The following is a 21,893-nucleotide window of genomic DNA, read 5'->3' as shown; positions in this document are numbered from 1 at the left end:
TTAAAATGAATAACAGTATCTTATTTTTTATTTAATAAAATATTTGTAAGCGGACAACAGCATCTAAATTAATCGAGGAATCCACAGATAAGAAATGAATGTAGAAAAAGTGATACTTTCAGTATATCTCACATGATGACCGTTTAATGATAATTCTGGTGATTCACAAGCCAATCAGAATCGAGGTAGTTTGCACAAAGTATGGAGTACGATACGGGAGAAGTTGCGATATTTCCGATGCGAAGTTTTCGCACAATCTCGCGGTTAGGGCAAATTCACCGAATAGATCAGCGAAATAGAGAAAGGATCGCATATAACGGTAATACTGATGCGAAATAACACAATCTTTCCGTTTGATACACGCGTGTGGTATCGTTTGCGGTACCGTAAGGCATTAACCATTCGCCCCGCCAGATTAGAGGCCGATTGCCGTGCCGTTGCTTGTAGCTATTTGCATATCGCCCTGCCGAACCCAACATTGTTCGGCTTATAGATACACGCGGGCCATTGCTGCCGGATTAGAACTCGCAAATTGCGCTTCTCGCGTCCGCAATAGGTAACAAAACGATCGATATCGCAACACTTATCGGCCATGTACGCATTGTAATCCGAACTTTCCGCTGGCGAGAATCAGATTACAACATTATCCTCATAGAGGTACTGCAATCTGATTTGGCTCCCTTTTAAGCACTCATATACTCATTCATTAGACAATAAATTTAGGTTCTAAAAATTTAAACTAGCCTTGAAAAAGCGTGGTTCAATTTTCAATCTTTAAGAGTAAGATTTATCCTAAAATCTGTTTTAGAAAGTATCTATAAGAGCCAACACACAACATTATATGTGAATAAATTTATTTATTTATTCATAACAAAACATATAAACGTTTTAACTTTCGTTATGGGTCATTTTCAGTACATAAAATTCATTGCTAATAATAACATTCTCACAACTTATGAAGCATAATGATACAATAATGATGCAAACCATCCTAGAAAATGAATTGAGGTGCATAGTCAATTAATTAAGTATTGCAAAGTATTGCTCAGCAATAAATTGAAGAAGTCGGTCATATAAAATACGATAGTTTCACCATGTACATAACTTGTTCACAGATGGTCAGCATTGAATTTAGATATATCATTCATTAGATGTATCAGATTAACGATTATAATGTCCCCTATAAATCCAGTAATTTTTTAAAATCTATTATTGCATCTCTCTCATTAGCTGAGAGATCATCAATAAATAAATGAATGGCGAAATTTATTCCATTTTAGAGACGAAGAAAGTATATTGATTACGTAGCAAATTGTAATTAAAGTATAAATCTAGGACAGGGGGCAAATTTTTTATTTTAACAGCCACATAACAAGTATTTAAAATTTTTGAGGATTGTAATGGAATGGAAGCTATCTGAAACAAATAGAAAAGTGGTTTGGAATTTGGTATATCATTGTATAATTTAAATTCTTTTGTTAATCGACTTTGCGTTGCGAATTTTATTTTAACTATATTGTGTTACACTGAGGATAACCTAATGAAGATTGAAACGTATGTCTATTATACATTCTTAACTACGTTTTAAATATTAAAATTTAATTTAGCACTCGACATCCAGCGTTTACTCGTAGCCTATATACAGTTTCAATTTTTAATTTTCGAGTAATTTTTTGAACATATTTTAAATTTTGTGAGCCAAGAGAATAGTATGCAGTATGTAGTATAAAATAATAATAATTGTAATTATATAATTTAAATTTAATAATAGTAATTATGGAAGCCGTACAAAAATAGGATTGGCGGCTCACGATTGTAATTTGCCGACTACTAGATCTAATCTAGAGTGAAGAGAAAATTCCAAGTAGGCGATGCAAGAGTCACTTCGAGCGGTATGATCTAGCGTACTTATAACCGTTAACGCAACCGCTAATGGACCGCACGTAATCTCGTCTCGCGTGAGTGAAAGTAAGATGCTCATTAGCGAATATCGCGTATTCACTAGACACCTACGCAATCGCGGTACGAGATTGTTCGATCGCCATGACGAATCGTCGTAGTGCAAGCGCAATGAGTATCGTGCAATGTAACGTAACATGCTACCTACATGCGGCACGCATACACACGCACTCCGGGGGTATGATAATATAATCAGGAAGTGGTTATAAAATGTCAAATCCACCGTGACCTGTACGTGCGTATGGAACAATACTTTGTAACTGTACAATGAACGCCGTCTGCTTATTTCTTACGAATGATACTACTCGTCGCGTCGCGATTATTGCCACGCTCGGTGGTCGTGCTCCGCGTTTGCATTAAGAATTGTTCTCCACACGAGCGCCTATTCACGTGCGAATGATTCTATGAAGCGAGGCAATGTCGATAAGTCACTTCTGACGTACGACGGTAAAGTCCGCTGTCAGATAAAAAAAAAAAACATGAGTTTTACATCGACCGCGACGTGGCATTTTCCCGTATGTTTTCATTTGCATGGGGCAACCATTCGTTTCGTTATTTATATTAACACATGGAGCGGCCACAGGAGTTATGGTTCTTAGCCATTGTATATTTTGATTAGGATCATGCTGGCGCCAAGATAGTTGTACTCTTCTTCAAAAGTACTACATAATCGAGACCTTTTTTGTGAAAAATCCATTACATCGGTTCACTGCATAATTAATATTTTTAACACTAAATTTTTGCTCTAACGGTTACGATAATATTTTAAATATTCAATTTAGTAATATTTTTAAAAAATATTTAAACTAAACGTGCGTTAATTATTGCTGCTTGTAGCACAACTAATTAAGTCATAAAAATTATGATAATTATAAAAATATTATTCAGTATTAATCAATTATATAATAATCTAAATTAAACATGAAACATTAGATCCGTAAAGAAAAACAACACACTCTTACATAACAAGTCAAGAAGAAATAAAGGTTTGAAGCTTAACAAGCGTCGAGTCGCAATTTTTCTTCGCGCTAATCGATGTGTTAATGTCTTCCCCAACTGTCTCTAATTACCTATAATCTTATCTACGTGCCTGGCACAGTTTTGCATAAACGTGGTCGCTACCGGCCGTGGGTCCGGTGAACAAAGAAAATTACGCGCCGCCAAGGTGGGCAATCGCCAGGAAAACGCAAGGTGGGCAGTAGATATGGACGGGACTTATATGCAGCGATGCATGCTGCACGCGAGTCTAGGTACATGAGGTAGGAGAGCCGCGGACTCGCCGGCATTAGTCACCGTTCGGCTACGCGACGTGTAACGCAAGCACGGAATTTTCGATTTCCTCGAGCGCCGTAGTGCCGACGTGGCCAATCCCGCGTGTAACACGCCACGGCGAATCCTTCCGTCGCGAGTGATCGCGATACGGAAAATAGCACGATCGCACTGGCCGATCGGACGTATGACGTATGGAGATAGCGGAACGTCAATGGTGTATCGGTTTCGCAGTGCGTGTGCATGGATTTCTATCGTCTTGCCGTCACTTGTGTCAGCGCGAAAGTCCGATAGAACCGTCCGATCGCACGAAGCGCGCCCCGACCATTGTCGAGTACTTTGTGATAAATCACGAATATCGTCTCCTAAGAAAAGTACGAGTGAGAATCGACACGTTTCTTATAAAATTTCCAAAGCGCCAAGGATGCTACGTCACGTCGTTTTGCGCGAAGGAAGTTCTCCCTCCTTTACGGAGCGTTTGATTCATGTAATCGTAATTAAAATCAAATAGAACGCGAGATGAAGAGAATACGCTTAATTAACACAGCCGAAGCAATAGCATTACCGACGGTTATTACGCCATTGCAATGGGAAATTTCTTTAATAGCGCTCTATGAATAAAACGTTGCATCGAAAGAATAAAACGTTGAGGTAGAATAATACCTGGCGAATACTCGTACGCATGATAACGGTCCGCTCGTCGAGTCTACGTCGGGAGATTAATGATGAGCCTTGGGCAGAAAGACGGGCGTTTGTCAAATGAACGGTATTAAAATGCGGTTGCGAGGAGGCGCTTCCGCCGAGGTATAGCGAGTGCGTTGCCATTGACGTAGATGGAGAAGTCCTCAAGTCCAGCACGAGGATAAAGAAAAGTCGATATTTTAATTTCATCGCGTTCACTTTGTCGGAATTTATACTTTATCAGGATCTTGATCCTGAGGAGATAACAATTAAGTTTTTAGAAATCATTCTAATAAAAGATAATCTTTCAATAGAAGATAATTAATTGTACGTGAAGAACGCGGGATCGTTAGGAAAATATACATGTTGAGAAAATTAATGATTAACGGAATAAATAACAGCGCGAAAAAGGAAAATCATTTGTTACGTATGCCAAACCGTGATGAACGGCTGTTTGCGCGAGAGCTACAAGAGGAAGCGGGCGACTTCCGGAACGCCTCATGTATATACGTAATCCTTTATTCCTTTGCAGCGGAGAACACGTGTCGCGAAACGTTGATTACAGATCGGTCGCTTCCGCCTTCGGCGGTGACAATATCGGATGAATATCGATGTGACGTGACTCGATTGCAACGGAACACCAAGGTAGAAAAATATATTTCCCGATTTCAGCTAATGGCAGAAAACGAGACGTACACTCCAACCCAAGTGTATAATAAGTGACTTTTGGGAAAGACCGATTTTGCTGGAGTATCTAAAAATTTAGGTAGATGCAGATCTGAAAATAATTTTGTTGGACTATCAAAATAATTATGTAGAAAATTTAAGCAAGCTAAGCAATGCTGCAAAAAGTTTTGATATTCAAGGAATCAGCCTGAGAATTCTACATACAGTTACAACAAAATTATTTTCAGATCTGTATCTAGCTTAAATATTTTGGCAAAACCGTTCTTTCCGTATGACATCACTTATTACGTACTTGAATTTGCAGTGTAACTGTCATAGTCGTAGATATAAGGTAAGACAGAGAAAAACGTGTACGTAACCGCATCCACAACAGCCTCTCATGACTTATACGTTTTTTCTGCATTACGTCCACGACTATATCGGTTGCATCTCATTCTCTGTCACTGTAGTTTTCTTACTTTGCAAAATTTTGCACGTTAATCTCACGCAATCCGCGGTGGTTTTACCGATAAAAAAAGCAACTGAGTATAGCTGGGATATCCGGAAAGCCCAGGGGGCATCGATTTCGCAGGTAGATCCGCACGCATGATCGATTCCGCGCGCGAACATAGGCCAGATGGAGTGAATAGACGACGACGAATTTGTCGATGTACACGAAGATCCCGTGACGCAATATTCCACGCCGTTGGTTTCCGATACCGATGTAAATAATCTGGCGTTACGTAAAGCCTCGCCAACCGCATTACCGTATTGAAGTATAGAGGCGAGAGATAACCTGATCGCGTCGATAGCTCGACACGAAATATTGGATTTGCTCTCCTCGTTTCATTGCAAGTTGACGAGGTTTTAAACCGACTCATGGCTACTCGATATTCGAACTGTTTATAGAGCTCTCAATAATGAAAGACGCTCCGAAATAACGGAGAATAACAACGTAGTCGCGAAAATGTCGACATCATGCTTATCAATAATGTAAAGGTATTATAACCGAGACACCGCCGCGCGAAATTTATGGAAAAGAATTCTCGGCACTTTTAAATATATCACGTCTTGTTTGCGTAAAATTTATATTCCCCGATAAAATTTTCAGAGCTTAATTTCACGAACAGAAGCGACAAGCAAGAAAATGTGAAAAATATTTAATCGTTAAACTCTCGGTTATTCTCGACGACCATCTAATATGTATAACACTCGGACGGTTTAAAGGTACACAAGTGAGTTGAGAGGAGATATGTCGTTCGACCGATTAAAAGACACCGTGATTTATACAGCCCCATGAGGAATGTTGTAACGTAACGAGCGCAGTTAACGGCTCGCGGGCTAAGGATTCAGACCCAGCACGACGATCGACGCGGGAATTGCCGGTTGCATGTGGGACGATAGCAAGGGACACACCTTACGATCACTGCGCTTTATTATGTACTAATTCTCGAGATTCCTGAGAGGTGGACTGTCCTTCTTGCATTGTCGAAAAGACCTTTCTACCGGACGTTTTGGTCGATTTCACATCGACGCGTCCCTGAATGAGGATGAGAGGAGGAAAGTGTATGAAATCGGAATCAAGACGCGCCGTCGACAGAACGTGACTCGTCGTCTAAGGCTGACAATGGAGCTTCTCAATCCGATAAAAGCGTTCCTGGCTGTCGCGTTGATTCGCATCGATCCGAGTGACGGCAATGGTGATTTGTCAACGGTGAGTGGATCGTCGAAAATACAAACGGATCGTCTTCAGTCCCGTGATTGAAAGCTGGATTACGTTTTCGTCATCAATAGGGTGTTATAATAATTGAATTGTACCTTAATCAGGATTTTATTCAGTATACGCTAAAGGCAACTTTGCCGTAGGGCGAACTAAGCGAACACTTCAACCTTACTAGTGCAAAGACCTCAGTGGATCGCGATAAATGCTCTCCTTAGGCTAAATTGAAACAAGTGATTTTTTTCTGCGAGGTTCATTGCGAGGGCCTTACACGCGTAAGGGTCTCACGCCAGGGCACAATAGCCACTTTCCATCCTGAAACCTCGTTAGTTTTAGAGCCGCCTCTGGTCATAGCTTCTTGTAAGCGATCAGTTAACCGTCACTTTAAGCGACTCCTTCTTGGAATCGATTCTATTAAGTTATTACACTGTTGCTATTGCCATGCTGCGCTGCATTGTGATTTTATGTTAAAATGGCTCATGATGCTACCTTTCAAAAAAATTAAATAGAAAAATCAGATAATATCAAATTATACCGATACATGATCGAATTTTAAAATTTGTAATAACTCTACTCTCTAAATCTTTTGGAGTGAAATCTCACTCCAAAAGACTGAAAATTGTGCCAATCTTGAAAAAAGAAGGAAAATATTTCCACTCTTGAACAAAAGAATGGCAGATTTTATATAGGAGTGAGATTTCACTTTTTTGGAGTGAGTCACTCCAAGGAATGAAGCCTCACTCCAAAAAAAAAAGAGTGTGGTTCCATTTCTTTGGAGTGGATCTCACTCCAAAACAGTGAAACCTTATTCTAAAATGAAACCCTGCCACTCTCATTCAAGAGTAAAAAATTTTCTCTCTTTTTTTAAGACTGACTTACACAATTTTCATTCCAAAAGATTTAGAGAGTGTGTAATATCGAGAAATTAATAATTTCCAATACTATATAGAATCTAAAATAGAATTTATTTTCAATGTTATATTGGCGGAAATTATATAAATACTATTGTTATCGCGCTTACAATGCTATTCCGTTTGCTGATCACCGTTTGGTCATCATCTTTTATGGACGCGGATTATTGCTCTCGAAAATAAGGTTCCTTCGATTACCCCATCAAAGTTTTTGTTAAAATCTAATTCAGGGCGGCACCTGCGTTTAATACGAAACGTTATACGGGATCGCGGCTTCATTTCACCTGTAATAGAATTCGAAGCGCGGACTACACGTCGACTTACGAGCGCATCCGAGACGGGTATTCCTTGCAACGTCGCCGCCGCCGTCATCGTCGCTTGCCAGCTGCAATTTCGTGCATGTTCGAAATTGCGCGATCGACCATACGGAGCGAGTAGAGTACAAGCAATCGGACGTTGGAAGAAAAATGCGATTGAATTCTGGATGCTGCGTCTCGCCGCGCCGCACCGGCAATACAATGTCATTAAACGATCCCCGGCGGGCGGCCGTTCCCCGTAAGCGAGACGAAATGAAAAAGGCAAATGGATGCACCGTGCGCCCATTATTACTATTGGCATACGGGATATAGCCTCGGTCGTGCAGCATGGTCAAGGGTAATAGTTATTTCCCGCGCCGCGCTCATGGCTCTCTCGTTCTCCATGGCAAGCCATGAGATAAATCGGCCACGGTCTCGCATAATCGCGGCGAATCTCTCCCCGAGTCGAGGACGCGATCGATCTCTCTCCCTCTCGATTTGGATTAAGCCACCCGGTGCTGCAGCAGGTGCGGCTCATTTGAATATTATGTGGAACAAATGACCGACTTCTGATCCGTGAACGCTGCTCCTTCTAGGGAGTCTCCGCGCGCTTCGCCACGAGGAATAGCGTTCCGCGTCGATGCTCTAGATCTGTAGACTGCAAGATGATTCATGTGCAAAGTTAATGTTCGCACTTAACGTTTTATGTAAATTTTTGCCCGACTTTACGTCACGCATCGATTTGTGGAAAATGTGAAAGAAGTATCATATAAACTTGTACATTAACCTGGGATGATAGCGAAATATTTTTCGGCTCATTTCGCTTTCCATGCTTCTTTATAATACAAAAACTTTTGATGAAATTTTAAAATAGTTTTGTTGTAAAACACATTTTCTTAATGTGCTTCAATGAGGAACAGCGAATAATACGAGGTTTTATTAAAAGATGGGATTTATGAGATCTGCATGCCGCGGAAAGTTATGTATGCATTTTTTCAGTTAACTGCGTCGTAATTTGTAGCATATATGTTGCAATATGCGTTCTAAGATGTATATATTTTATGTGGTACTTTCGGAAGCTTTCTTATACGATACTTCTGGCGTAATAAAAGTTACAACGGGTTACCTTTATTTAGAGCGCCACTTAAGTGGTCCTGGTCCGTTATTGCATAAATAGGGTCACCGAAGAGAACGGAAGACAAGAAGAAAGAAACAAAGTTTCTCTCGGGGCGACTCGACGGTAGAACTGGTACTCGATCGTGGTGTGTGTGTGTATGTGTGTGTGTGTGTGTGTATGTATGTGTGTATGTGTGTGGATAAGAAATAAAAAACGGATGTTTGTTCCTTTCGTGCACGTGGCAACTATTGAAAATGTCAATATGATCGTGACGCGTCAAAATCGCAAGATTAATGGCGCGTTATCACCGTCGATTTTCATGCGTCATTCAAGTTTTTATTTATGAGCTTTAAGAAATGGATGAAGATATTTTTATTAACATCTTCTAGATGCATTTTTCATCGCTAGAAATGGAAAAAACAGAGTACGATAGTAATGATAAAATAAATAAATTGCAGAAGTATACAAGATTTCACAAAGAGAAATAAATAATAGTGAGGAAATATTATTTTTCATTAATTATTCAAGAGGAATGAAAGAAATTCTTTTACTGTATATATAATAATGAAATGAAATAAAAAATTTACAAATGCAGTTATAACGAAAATTTGTGAACATACTTTGATCATGTTGCACAGCCAGCTAAAATTTTTCGAAATACGAAAGATACAAAATACAAATTCCTTGATTCATAGTTGAAATCTTTGACGCTGAAAGTTAATTTGCATTTACCTCGTCACTTTACGTGCAAATTATTTGGTTACAGGATCGGGCGAGGAACGTCTCCGAGAGATTCACATCCACGACCACGTTGACGGTGAATATACGAGACGATGATGATCAAGATCCATCCTTTATTTATCAAGGCTGTATGCTTTTGGATGGCGCTTGCATCAATCCAGAATACTCCGCGTCGGTACGTAAATTGCGATTATAAAAAAAACTACGATATTCTCCAATTCAAGCATGTATCAACACCGGAGAATTATTTTAACGGGCGTTTCTCTGCCGTTTTATTTAAAATAGTATTGAAAAATTCAAGTGTAATCGAATACGTCTGTCTAATCGACCGTCAATATCTCACAGCTCAAATTCACATAATCAATAAATCGGTGCAACCGGTTCTGCAAGAGCGATTCTCTTTTTCTCTTCATCAGGTTTCGAGCGGAGTACTATCTGGCATACTCAATATCTCACCTGAGAAAATACAAGCGGTCGACATGGACAGCATAAACGCGCCGATTCACTATTCTTTCCTCAGCGGAAATCCGCCGAATTATCGGGATTTCTTCGAAATCAATCCTAATACCGGAGCGGTGAAGCAAATCAAAGCCGTCGACACGACGGTAACCAAGAAGTTCGATATTATTATTAAGGTAAATATCAACATTATATTTTATGTGAAAACAATGTTTAAATAATTTGAAATAAATTGGAATTATTTCGAAAAACTATAAATAGATGATAAAGAATATAAGGAAGTTTATAAAGAATCGTTGTTCATGAGCTATAAGCTATAAGTAATGTAAGTACATTCTAAAAGATATGAATATGGATTCGACATTATATGGATGTTTATGTAATTTTCATCGTGTTAGATATAAAAATCAAAATGGATTCAACATCATAAGTTTGGATTTAACAACATGATGTAAACACCAATATAGTGCTAAATCTACACTCTTGATGTTTGTATCAACGCCAACACGGTGAGAATTATATTTAACATCCATTGTGTTAAATCTACAGCTACACCTATATTTTTTAGAGTGCAGTTGCCCTCAATAATTTTTAACATAATTAATCGACTTTTTTTTACACTAAAGAGTATTTGAAAAAATAATACAAAATTCTTTGTCATACGCGTAACTTAAATATTTTTTTTCAAAATTTTAAACATGTATGATAACGGCATTTTCTTCTTTTCTCAAGGCGGTTGAAGTGTCGGAAACGAAGCGGTCTGCTACCGCTAAATTAGCAATCACCGTCAAGCCGGTCGACAGTAATCCACCCGTTATAACGGCGTCAAACATCGAAGGTTTCGTCGATGAGAATGCTCCTATCGGCACAAAGGTCATCGATGAAAGCGGGAATCCCATTGTGCTCACCGTGTCGGATGCTGATCTGGTGAGTGTAGCCACGTAGATTCCATCGATTTCTGTTTAACAAAGCATGACCGAGGTGCGAATTGACCGTTTAATTGTCTCTATTATTAGAGGATAAGATCTGTGATGGTGAAATTCGTGTCACCTCTATATTTGAAGTCTGCACCTGCTTCTTTTTCCTTTTGTTAAAAAAAAAAATCCGTTTCTGTATTCAGGGACCAGACGATCCAAAACCGGCGTATACTTTCGAACTGACCACAAATTTCTTTGCGATCGATTCGTCCGGTGTTCTTGTCGTGAACGAGGAGAATTTGGACCGAGATCCTCCGAGTCCCGGCCGCTTTCGGTTCCAGGTTGTCGCCCGGGAGAAAACGGGTGTGGCTGCGTCGTCACCTCTATCGTTTGTCGTAACGTTGAACGATGTTAACGACAATGCGCCTCTGCTTCCGATGATGGCTCCCATCACCGTTCAAGCGGGAGAGACGAAGAGACAAATAGCAAAGGTGGCTTCTAATGCTTTTTTATTATTTTTATATACAACTTTGTATGTCGAGAATAATAATAATTGCGAGTAATTTGTACTTTTTTATATTTAATACTTTTGAGTACTTATCTTAATTGTCATGTCATTTAATTTACTGCTTGTCGGTGCTCTATAATTCTTTCTCGCGCTTAAGAAGATACGAGACTCTAAGAGAATTTAATTTCTGATCTCGCTCAGGTGGAAGCCACGGACAACGACGAGGGTGAAAATGCTGAGATAACGTACAGTATTTATCACGTGTCAAACAACGGCTTGCATAAATTCAAGATAGATCCAAAGACCGGAGTTATCGAGTCCGTGAGGAAACTTAACGCTGGCGAACAGTACAGCATCACAGTGCAGGCCACCGACAAAGGTGGCAAGTACTCGCAGACAATCGTCGAGGTGAATGTCATTCCCGGGCCCAACACCAGAAGCCCCGTGTTCCAGCAACCGGTGTACGAGGTGCAAGTCAGCGAGGGGGCCTCCATCAATTCCACAGTTGCGACTATCACTGTGAGTATCCTTGATATGATGTCCTTCTCGTCGGCGTTTTATTTTAAAGCTTCAACTCTGCTCTGACAGAAGCACAGTATCCGCTCGATATGTACTTCATTGTTTTTTTTCCTTTCGTCTTTCTATCGCGTTGATGAAGCATTCGATCTATGCTTCATTCTTCTATTTATATTAGTTTTCTTTTGGCTTATATAAAAAACATGTTTCGTAATTAATTATTCTGTATCAGAATGCGAATCTCTCTTCTTTGAATTCTACGAAATCGATCCGAATTGTCTTTTTTCTTTTTAAAACAATGGATCTTTAAATGATTGTAATCGTAATATAGCGTTATCAATAAACGTTACAGGCCACTGATCCAGAAAACGATCCGGTGTCGTACTCGATAGTATCGGGAAATGACTTGCGCCAGTTTGCGATCGGCGACAAATCAGGCGTTATTACCGTTATAAGGAAGTTGGATAGGGAGGACTTGACCCGGTATCAGTTGGTAAGTCGATATCGTCAAACACCGTAGCATGAACTTCCTATACCCTCTACTACAAGCCAATGCACTTCTTGCTTTACACCACTTTCTACCGATAGCTTTTATCTAATCTAAGGAAACATCGATGAGTCTCTTCCTCCATTTGTAAACAAGTAGCGAAATCGAAGCACAACAACATTGTTAACTTTGAGCATATATATAATCTGTTTACATACTTTAAATAGAAAGGTAGAAATTTATATTTTAAATATTCATAGCAAATAATTTCTGCTATATTCAATTTCTTAAAGAAAAGAATTTCTCGTAAAAGAATTATATATTAAAAATAAAATCTTATTGATTGGCTCTCCATGTACTTTTATTGTTGAAAGCCGTTATTACCCATGTTTCGTTAAATTGGAATAAATTAAAAATGGAGTGTAATGCTGTGATATTGTTGATTTATGTAGTTAATAAAGGCCGAAGATACCGGTGGTCTCTACAGCACCGCGACGGTCAATATCATGGTTACCGATATCAACGACAAGAATCCCGAATTCGTAGGTCTTCCTTATGAATTTACTGTCAAAGAGAACGAAGCGCGTAAATTAATTGGTCGCGTGCATGCCGAAGATGCCGACGAAGGTATAAACGCCGAAATCACTTATTTCGTACCTGACGATATTCCGTTTACCGTGGATCCCGAGACTGGTGATGTCCTGACGAAGATAGTACTGGATTACGAGCAGAACGATGTGAGTGATATTTCTATTGTTCTTTCAGTTTTTAATGTAAAACATTAAAATAATATAAACTTATATTTATAACTTTTAACAACGTTAATTAGAAAATTCATATAAGTATTTTTATCCTGCAATTTATTGAGAAAATCATTTTGGGATATTTTGACTATTTCGAGCTAGAGAATTATTGGAGATAATATATTGGAGAAATTTTAACTGTTAATGAATTTTTCATTCTGAATGAATTTGTGAAAAGCTGCATCAAATAATGCATAAGAGCTTATTAGACTTTTCAGGATTCTGGGAATGTTCTTCAGTTCTGCAAAAGTTATAAACTGCGAATACAACTCGAGAATGTCTTACAACGAAACAGTTTAGCTTATACTCGGATTACGAGAATGTCGTCACAGTTAAATTGCAATTGTACTGTTATGTGCGCTTGAGACAAAGAGAATGTGCAAACTGCGTATCTGAGTTAAAGTCTGCAGGATTTTCATTCGTAGAAATGCATTGTGTAGAAAAACCTAATGATATAATAATTTCATGCAACGTGATAAAAACTTTTAATTAATCATGTTGTAAAAATTGTCGTTAACATCGTTTTGAGAATATGGTTGTGCATTGCATAAAAACTTTATATTTTATTCTGACGTTCTCTTGAATTTCAGAATTAAATTATAAAATTTCCACACAACACAATTCTCCAAGAGATGTCCTCAGGACGTCACTCGAAGAGCTGTATTGTGTCGGTTAAGATCGATAGATCTCTTTTCTAATTATGCATTTGTTGGATGTAATAAAATACGGTATTTGGATGAATTGCGTAGGAATACAAATTCGTAGTGACTGCAAGGGATGGAGCTCCCGATTATCGTTTGGCAACTGCGACAGTCACGGTGAAAGTCATAGATGTCGAGGACGAGGTTCCGGTCTTTCACCAAAGCAGTTACGAGGCACGTGTCAAGGAAAACGTGCCAGATCATAATGTAATTCAAGTCACGGTGAGTCGCTTGTCAGACCGCAGTAATACTATTCATAATAGCGTTTGTTCTCGAATGTAAAGCGAGAGAAGTGCGATTAAAAGAGATTAATCCGTCTATTCGCATCAGTTCCTGTAGATTTAATTTAATGAAAATTGAGACTCTCGTGCGGATGTTGATCGTTTAATGTGGATTCCAATACAAAATGTTCGCGTTAAGATAAAGCGTCTTGACTTGTTCGCGTAACATGCCGAGTGTGAAATTAGTTCCGAAATGGATCATAATAAGGGATGTAATTTCATCGAGGATGAGCGACGAGATTCGCTCGAGAAGTTTCAAAAGTTCATTGGATAATCGAGACGTACACTCGTTCCGACTCGAGAGATATTCGTGTTACTCGCGTCGTCGACGATTCCCATCCCCGTTGACGAGGTGGAAAGGATAGTGCGTCCTGGGACGGTCGTCTTATTCAGGTTTTGAAGCTAACGCGATTACTTCTAGGCCGATGATCCGGACACAAAGAAGCAAATTACGTACATGATCAAGCAAGGGGATACCGAACTCTTCAGCATAGACCCGAAGACTGGAGTAATAAAAACTATCCGCGGTCTCGATTACGAAAGCCAGAACCAGTACGTACTTATCATAGGCACCGAGGAGAATACCAGCGATCTACCTGGCTCCACTACCCGCGTTGTTATTAATGTTCAGGTATTTTTTATGAGTGTCTGAATCTTTATTTATGGTAGTTGTCAATATCCATCATCGATTTACTATTATCGTTGGCGCATCATATAGTACACATGAATGCCTTTTAGAATATCATATTATATAGCCAGTTTAAACTACTATCGATTTTTATTTATCATATTTGAGAAGAAATTATGTAAATAAGATTTTATTTTAGTAAAATGAATTGTCGTTTCTAATTAATGATCTAGAAGATCTTAAAATTAAATAAAATAATTAAATACAAATTTAATTTAACTATTTTATGTAATATTTGACATTTCATAATTAAATAAAATACAATTAAATAAAATATGTACCTGACATACCTGGTTCATCTGCATTAATGCATAATCTCTAGTTAAAAGTTAAAATGTTAAAACGGGAATTAATTGCCTGTCTCAGTCATGGGAATTAATCCATGGGATCAATTTAACGGAACCGGTTCAGGTTGATCGCATTAATATCATAATCAACGATCACCCTATCATTTATCATACTTCGAGTACTTTTAATTTAACTGTATCTCCTTACTCGACGGATTAATAACATTTTAAACGCGTCATGGCAGGATGTGAACGACATTCCACCGGTATTTACATCGGTACCACGTCCGATTACACTGGACGACGATGTTCCTATAGGAACGACAGTAATTGATCTTGTTGCTGCAGATTCTGATGGAACCGCTCCGGGAAATCAGGTAGGTGTATTGATTTCTTTCCAGTACTTGATTTCTTCTCCGTTGAATAAACAAGGAGATGGATTTTCTGGTATCCGTAGGTTCGTTACGATATCATCGGCCGCGGCATCGCCAGCAAGTATTTCGTAATCGATCCCGACACCGGCGTACTCCGAGTACGAGATGACTTGCGCAAGGAGACCGACTCCGAATATCAGGTATTTGATCCTCCGTATATAACTCGACGCCGCACGTTGCTCGCGACCTGGCTCATCTATAACGAGATAATTCTTTTTTTTTTTTCAGATCGACGTGCTAGCATACGATATGGGAGATCCGCCATTGTCGTCCGAGACCACTGTGACAGTTTACGTACGTCACGTGGCGACGGTTCCGCCGGAGATCGGTTTGGGTTTCGCGGAGAACTCGTATAACGTCGAAGTGCCCGAAGACGCGGGCGACAACACGCTAATAAAGATAATCACTATCATCAACAGTCACGCGTACAACACCACGCCGCTCAGGTGTGAGATTTATAGCGGCAATGAAGAAGGCCTGTTCGAAGCGAACGTCACGAAAGAGCGAAATTGCGCGCTGAGACTGAAGAAAGGAGCGCTGGATTATGAGACGACAGAATCTTACCAGATTAAGATCAAACTGGAATCGCTCTCAGGCCTTTTAAACTCAGGCAGAAATACGACGATGGTAAAGAGGCGACAGAACTTGTCGGTGTTTTTATTCTGTGTGAAACGAGAATCTTTATAATCCAAATAAAATATTATATAGCTATTAGTACGAATAGATATATCAAAGATAAAAAAATTAATACATATGGAACACATAAAAAGGCTTAGTTACCTATTCAGATGTAACTTAAGTATTATTGCTTCAATTACAAATCTTTATGTAATAAAAGTTTCTATTCCAATACTTTATATGCAAAAACTTTAAATACAAAAGATATAAATCCACAACTTTTCTTATCTCGTCTAATCTAGCAAAATTTAATTTTAAAACATTAAAATTTATACTCCTGTAAGAAAAGAGAAATACGTAAAGAATCTAATTTATGTAAAACTCTAATTTATGTGAGATAACTATTGGAGCAAGATTATCAATTCTCATTTTTCTCTAATAAAATTGCAGGTAAAGATCCAGGTGCTGGATGTAAATGATAACAAGCCCGAGTTTACTTTCCCGGAGGCGAGTCAGAAGCTTACGAGGGGACGTTACTTTGCGGCGATTCCGCGCACCGCGCAATTCGCGTCCACCGTCATACAAGTGAGGGCTGCCGATAAAGATAATGGCAAGTACGGCAAGCTGGAGTACAAAATCCTGGAAGGGCGAGGTTCCAGTTACTTCGCCATCGACGGCTCCACCGGTATAATCAGGACAACGGCGACGTTCGATCACGTGGATGCATCCGAGCTTCCCTTCAAATTTGACGTTAGCGTGCGCGACAATCCTAACTCGGATGACAACTACAATTCGATTATCGCGCCAGTGATCGTCAATCTTATCGAGGAAGAAAACCTGATGATCCTCGTGGTGCAAGATGCGGCGCCGGACGTATTGCAAAAAGAAACTGATAAAATAGCGAACGTAATAGAACAGAAGAGCGGCCTGCTGATCAGAACTGACAGAGTCGCGGTGAGAAAAGTCCTCACGAAGAATGGCACTATCGAGACGTTCCCGCAGGACTCCGACGTATGGTTCTACGCGATCGACCCGGACACTGAAGCTATATTGAACAGAAACAGTACCAAAGTACAAAGGTAAGTCTTAAAGTGCGCCCTTTATATAATTATTGGAAGTGATTGATTTTTTATTTGAATATTAAAAGCACATTGTTCAATGTTTAAATTAATAAATGAATAATTATTTTAAATTGAATTTCTGTAAGACATTGATTTAAAATAATATACAAAAATTCCACAAATCGAATCTTGTTAACAAATTTAAACATTATTATTTATTCGGATTTTATGTTAACTAGAAGATTACGTTTTGCAGTCTAAGTTTTATTGTAATATCACTTTAACTCTATTTTTGTATTAAATACGCTGAAGCCACACGATGTCTCACATTTATTTGTAGAAACAGTATTACGTAATTACTGCAATGCTCACGTTGCAATGTGCTTTTAAATACCTACTTCCGTAAATGAAATGGAATATTACTAAATTGATTTAAAATATTTCAGAATTAATGGTTATGCAACAAGAAATTGCTAACAACTTTTTCTTTAATGACGTTATAATAATTGATAAATTAAATATTTAAATAGAATTCTTTTTAAATCTATTATTTTAACACAATTTCAACTAATTGTTTTCTTGATTATGATTTTAAATTCTTTGTAAATACAGCATATTCAAATTGCTAGAAGTCTCTTAGTAATTTTTTTATTTCTGAACAAAATTTGAGCTTTATTGTAATTTAAATTAATATGAAATTAAATTGAATCTGAACGACTATCCCGTTTAATAATAAAAAGAACGTTTTTTGTACGAGTGTCAAAAGGTCAATCATAACTTTTGATTAACGTAACATTTGATCGTGGGCAAATATTAAAAGCACCGAAATTCGACAGATCTATCATGGATAAATCAGCTGTGTCAAATATCACCTTTGACGTGTCTACGTTAGTGCGAGCAAATGCCATCGACATTCATGCACCCGTGATGCCACCCGAGCCAGTACGAACACAAACAGCGGTCGCATTCAGCGGCGAGGTATTCCCGTACGCGCTGATCATCATCGCATGCGTGATTTTGATCCTCGGCATTGCCGGTATCATATACATATGCGTCTCCTGGTCCAAGTAAGTGTTCTGATTTTAATGCTAAAACCTTTTAATATTGCGCCAGTTAAAATAAATCGACAAATACATTTATAAAAAGATAATTAATGAGGAAGCTAAGATGCAACACGCGATATAATTACGGTTTATTAAAGATTATTAAAGTAATAAACAATTTAAATTAAACTTCTACACAAAAAAACCAATGTTATATTAACAGCATTGGTCAGCAGTATTCTAATTGAAAATCTTGTTATTCTTGTTTATTTAATAGATAACGGTATTTATGAAACAAATAATATTTTAATGGCTATGATGTATAATATTTGTTTCATTGAATTATCAAGACTATTTTTAATCAAATTACTGCTATTAATACGACAATTTTTTTCATGTACATTTTCATACACGATAAATTCATCACGGATAAAAATATACCTGCATAAAAATATAATTAAATATAATGGAGACAACGTTTCAAAAAATTTAAATTTGTGTTGGCTTGCAAACTTAAGCTAGTAGATTTTTATGACATTTTTGTATGTTGTTTTAATAAAAAAATATTGTATTCGTATACAAGTACTGAAATGGAGACCGTCACACAATTGCTATTACGATCTTAGTTGTTATTACGATCGCATGAGAGAGTTGTTTCATTCCATTAGCTTTAATTGCGCTTTCCGCTTTGAATATCTCCGCAAACACTTATTACTTCGACATTGCGATCACAGTAAAATTAATTCTTCCGGAGTGTTTACTTCCGTGACGAGGAATTTAAAGCTCACCGAGGAATTCTCATCGTGAAAATGTTATGTAGGTATAAAGCGTACAAGGAACGTATGCAGCGCATGTATGTGGTGCCACGATACGATCCCGTTTATGTAGAACCCAATTTGAAGGAATACGAGACGCAAGTGCTTCAGATGAGCGTGCCGGTTGACGACAACGATAGCTGCAACGATTTACAATTGGATTTCAGCAACAAGAATCATGCATTTAGTCTGGACAATGTCAGCTACATCACCAAAGATCACGGAGACAGTACCGGTAATTCGCAACGGACGATATAAATCTGCATACTTGATGCAAGCTAAATTTCTCAAAAATATGTAGATGAAGATTACAGAATTAAAGTATTTTGCATTTATATCTCATTCCATGTTATTATTCACTTACAAAATGAAACTAAAAGCATTATTATCTTTATAATCTATTAACCATTAATTTTTCTTAAACTAAAATTATTTCATTCGGAGGATTAACGTAATAATTAAATACTTTTTGAACAATACTAATTTGTAGTGGATATCCGAAATGTATAACGAGCTTATGTATTCTGCTTTAAGGCCAACAAAGCCCCGTTAGCTCCGAAGCGGCGACCACGGCACGAGCATCCAGTATTGTCGGCAATCACGGCGATACCAATATTCATTCCCTACGACGGTCCACATTGGGCCGAAAGAATCATAGCGCGAGCAACACGAATACCCTCAACAATCGCGACGCGACACCGGTACTTAATCCCTTGTACAATCACGGCGGTGATTTGCTGAGCCCTAGTCCATCCAACGACAACGTTATCTTCAGGGAGAGGAAGGATTACTCGCATCTCGGATTCACGTATTTGGGCGAGCAAAGTCCCGTGGAGACCACGACGGAATTATAAGTCTTATGATCCGAGAGACGATGTTTGTCACTTTAAAGACTGCCACCGAATTATACGTATCCGCGAAAAAGAAAGGTTTATAAGATATAATATCTTATAAATGATAACTTACAGCATTCTGTAATTTTTATTTTCATATATGTTGTATACACGATAAGACGAACAACTGTGATGAACACATAACATTTTTTTCACATCAAAGTTCAATCAGTGATAAGATTTAAGCGTTAAAAATTTGAAATCCCACGCGTAAAAATCCTATCAACGAATATTGTCTCGCATTTACGACATACATAAAATCAACATTCACCTATCCTTCGCGACAAGCGGATGTAATTCTTTGTGCATTTAATTTTGACAAATGCATGAAATATGACGACGAGAGGAATTCTCGACGCCACGTAGCATTTTTCTTCTGACGCGTTAAGCAACATTAAAGAGCCATACGAAGAGCATATGAAAGCTTATAAATAGTTGAATGACTTTGTATCTATATGTTCTTCCTTTCATATGTCATCTTCTGAATGTGTACCTGCCGTGCTGATTCAGCGCGCGCAATGCAGCCGCGGAATTCCTGGTGGGACACATATTCTGAACGAGTTGCTCCGTATGTGATATCCATAAAAGAGCAGTGTTATAGCGTTTCAGATACGACGGCGGAACGAGGCCGTGAAAATATCGCACGCGTAAAAGGCGACTGAAAGAGAAGCGCGGATATCCTTTAGAGCCAGCCGATATTCCGCGCGATTTATTTTCAATCAAGCATCGCGTTTTCGCGTTGAAGCCGATAGAGTTTTGCTAACAAATTGCAAGATTACGAATAATCGCAGCGCCTCGAATTAATTATCGCAAGCCATTACGCGACTGTATACAGATATTAAATAGTTGCCGTGCAATAACTGAGTCTTGATTAATTTCAGAAAATTAATGTTTTTCATACTTCACTTGTGTGGACTCTCATCCGTGATGCGCATAAATGTACATTTTAATCATAGAAAGAGAGAGAGAGAGAAAGAGAGAGAGTGTGTGTGTGTGTGTGAGAGAGAGAGAGAAAATACCACTGCGATTCAAGTTGTAGACTTAAGTTTCGAGGACGAAGCTATACTTGTTATATTGTACGAACGGTGTACTTGTGAATGCATGTCTCTGTGCGAGTCTCGTCGGCTCGTGCGACCTTGTAAATGATCGATCTCGATCACGTTGTGTACTATATAATACCTTTTTTTTTATTTATACGATCGCATGTTTGCTCATGTCATTCTATTGTAATCACAATTAACCGAGGCGATGACGATAGTGCATATATTGTTTGTACGTGATCGCAAGGATACCGATGAAGCTTCATGGCAGCTGTTGCGCATTTCTATCGCGACTTGTTCGCCTCTTGTTCACACGACCGCACCAGCGGTAATTAACGACTGCCATGCGGAGAATGCGTCATCGACACCCGTGACCACATAAATGGTGGAGAGCGTACTTAATTAGGCACGCGTAATTATCCATTTCCTCTTGCAGTTTTGAACTACGCTATTCGACTTTGTGGATTGAAAGGTCGACAGATCTGCGGGAAGAAGTTGGGTGAAGCGACATTGAGAGGAACTGCGTATATGATACGACTTGATTGAATGTATATCTCTAGTCGTATACAGCAGGCGTCCACTGCCGTGCAATTTATAAGCCGCGTTTTATACTGAAAGAGAAAAAAAGATATCACGTGTATGTACGTGTTACAAGTGTTCTCCGATTATAGCGTTGATACCTTTACTCGTAGTTGTATAATATTTAAGCGCGAATTCTGTAAAAAATTGTTAATACCTAATAATAAATTTATTATATTTACATAATGATGGGGTTTTTGTTTACAACGCCGATGCTCCACAGAATATTCTTTTGTCGCAAAACAAACGACCGCTCTGCCAAATTGTTACGTAAACGTTATTTCTAGTTTATTCAAGTTTTCATACAGCTGAAGCAACTTTGCCTGATTCCCACGTACTTAATATGTTTCGCATTTTCACATAGAATAAATCGTATCTTTAATAAGCGGGAACGTGTGGAATA

General features: G+C 38.5%; 1 protein-coding gene across 3 annotated transcripts in view; it reads left to right on the top strand.

The window, feature by feature from the left end:
• Window positions 1–21,619, top strand: part of Cad99C (cadherin 99C) — a 132,713-nt gene extending 111,094 nt beyond the window's left edge. Inside the window, exons 1-17 of one of the 3 annotated variants that reach the window (XM_018453495.1) lie at window positions 6,203–6,289; window positions 9,386–9,535; window positions 9,777–9,995; window positions 10,552–10,746; window positions 10,940–11,227; window positions 11,446–11,763; window positions 12,113–12,253; window positions 12,700–12,984; window positions 13,800–13,973; window positions 14,454–14,663; window positions 15,253–15,384; window positions 15,465–15,581; window positions 15,670–16,068; window positions 16,510–17,138; window positions 17,957–18,187; window positions 18,984–19,213; window positions 19,513–19,832. In XM_018453495.1, coding sequence (XP_018308997.1) covers window positions 6,203–6,289; window positions 9,386–9,535; window positions 9,777–9,995; window positions 10,552–10,746; window positions 10,940–11,227; window positions 11,446–11,763; window positions 12,113–12,253; window positions 12,700–12,984; window positions 13,800–13,973; window positions 14,454–14,663; window positions 15,253–15,384; window positions 15,465–15,581; window positions 15,670–16,068; window positions 16,510–17,138; window positions 17,957–18,187; window positions 18,984–19,213; window positions 19,513–19,832 — 4,125 coding nt within the window. Of the gene's footprint in view, window positions 1–6,202; window positions 6,290–9,385; window positions 9,536–9,776; window positions 9,996–10,551; window positions 10,747–10,939; window positions 11,228–11,445; window positions 11,764–12,112; window positions 12,254–12,699; window positions 12,985–13,799; window positions 13,974–14,453; window positions 14,664–15,252; window positions 15,385–15,464; window positions 15,582–15,669; window positions 16,069–16,509; window positions 17,139–17,956; window positions 18,188–18,983; window positions 19,236–19,508 lie in introns of those variants that run through there. The other 2 variants (XM_018453492.1, XM_018453494.1) reach the window with 2 other exon arrangements.
• The last annotated feature ends 274 nt before the right edge of the window (window positions 21,620–21,893 follow it).

This window comes from Mycetomoellerius zeteki, unplaced genomic scaffold (assembly GCF_001594055.1).
Source record: "Mycetomoellerius zeteki isolate Tzet28-1 unplaced genomic scaffold, Tzet1.0 scaffold389, whole genome shotgun sequence".
NCBI lineage: Eukaryota > Metazoa > Arthropoda > Insecta > Hymenoptera > Formicidae > Mycetomoellerius > Mycetomoellerius zeteki.
The sequence above is the reverse complement of the archived record's forward strand: the minus strand, read 5'-3'. Positions and strand labels throughout refer to the sequence as shown.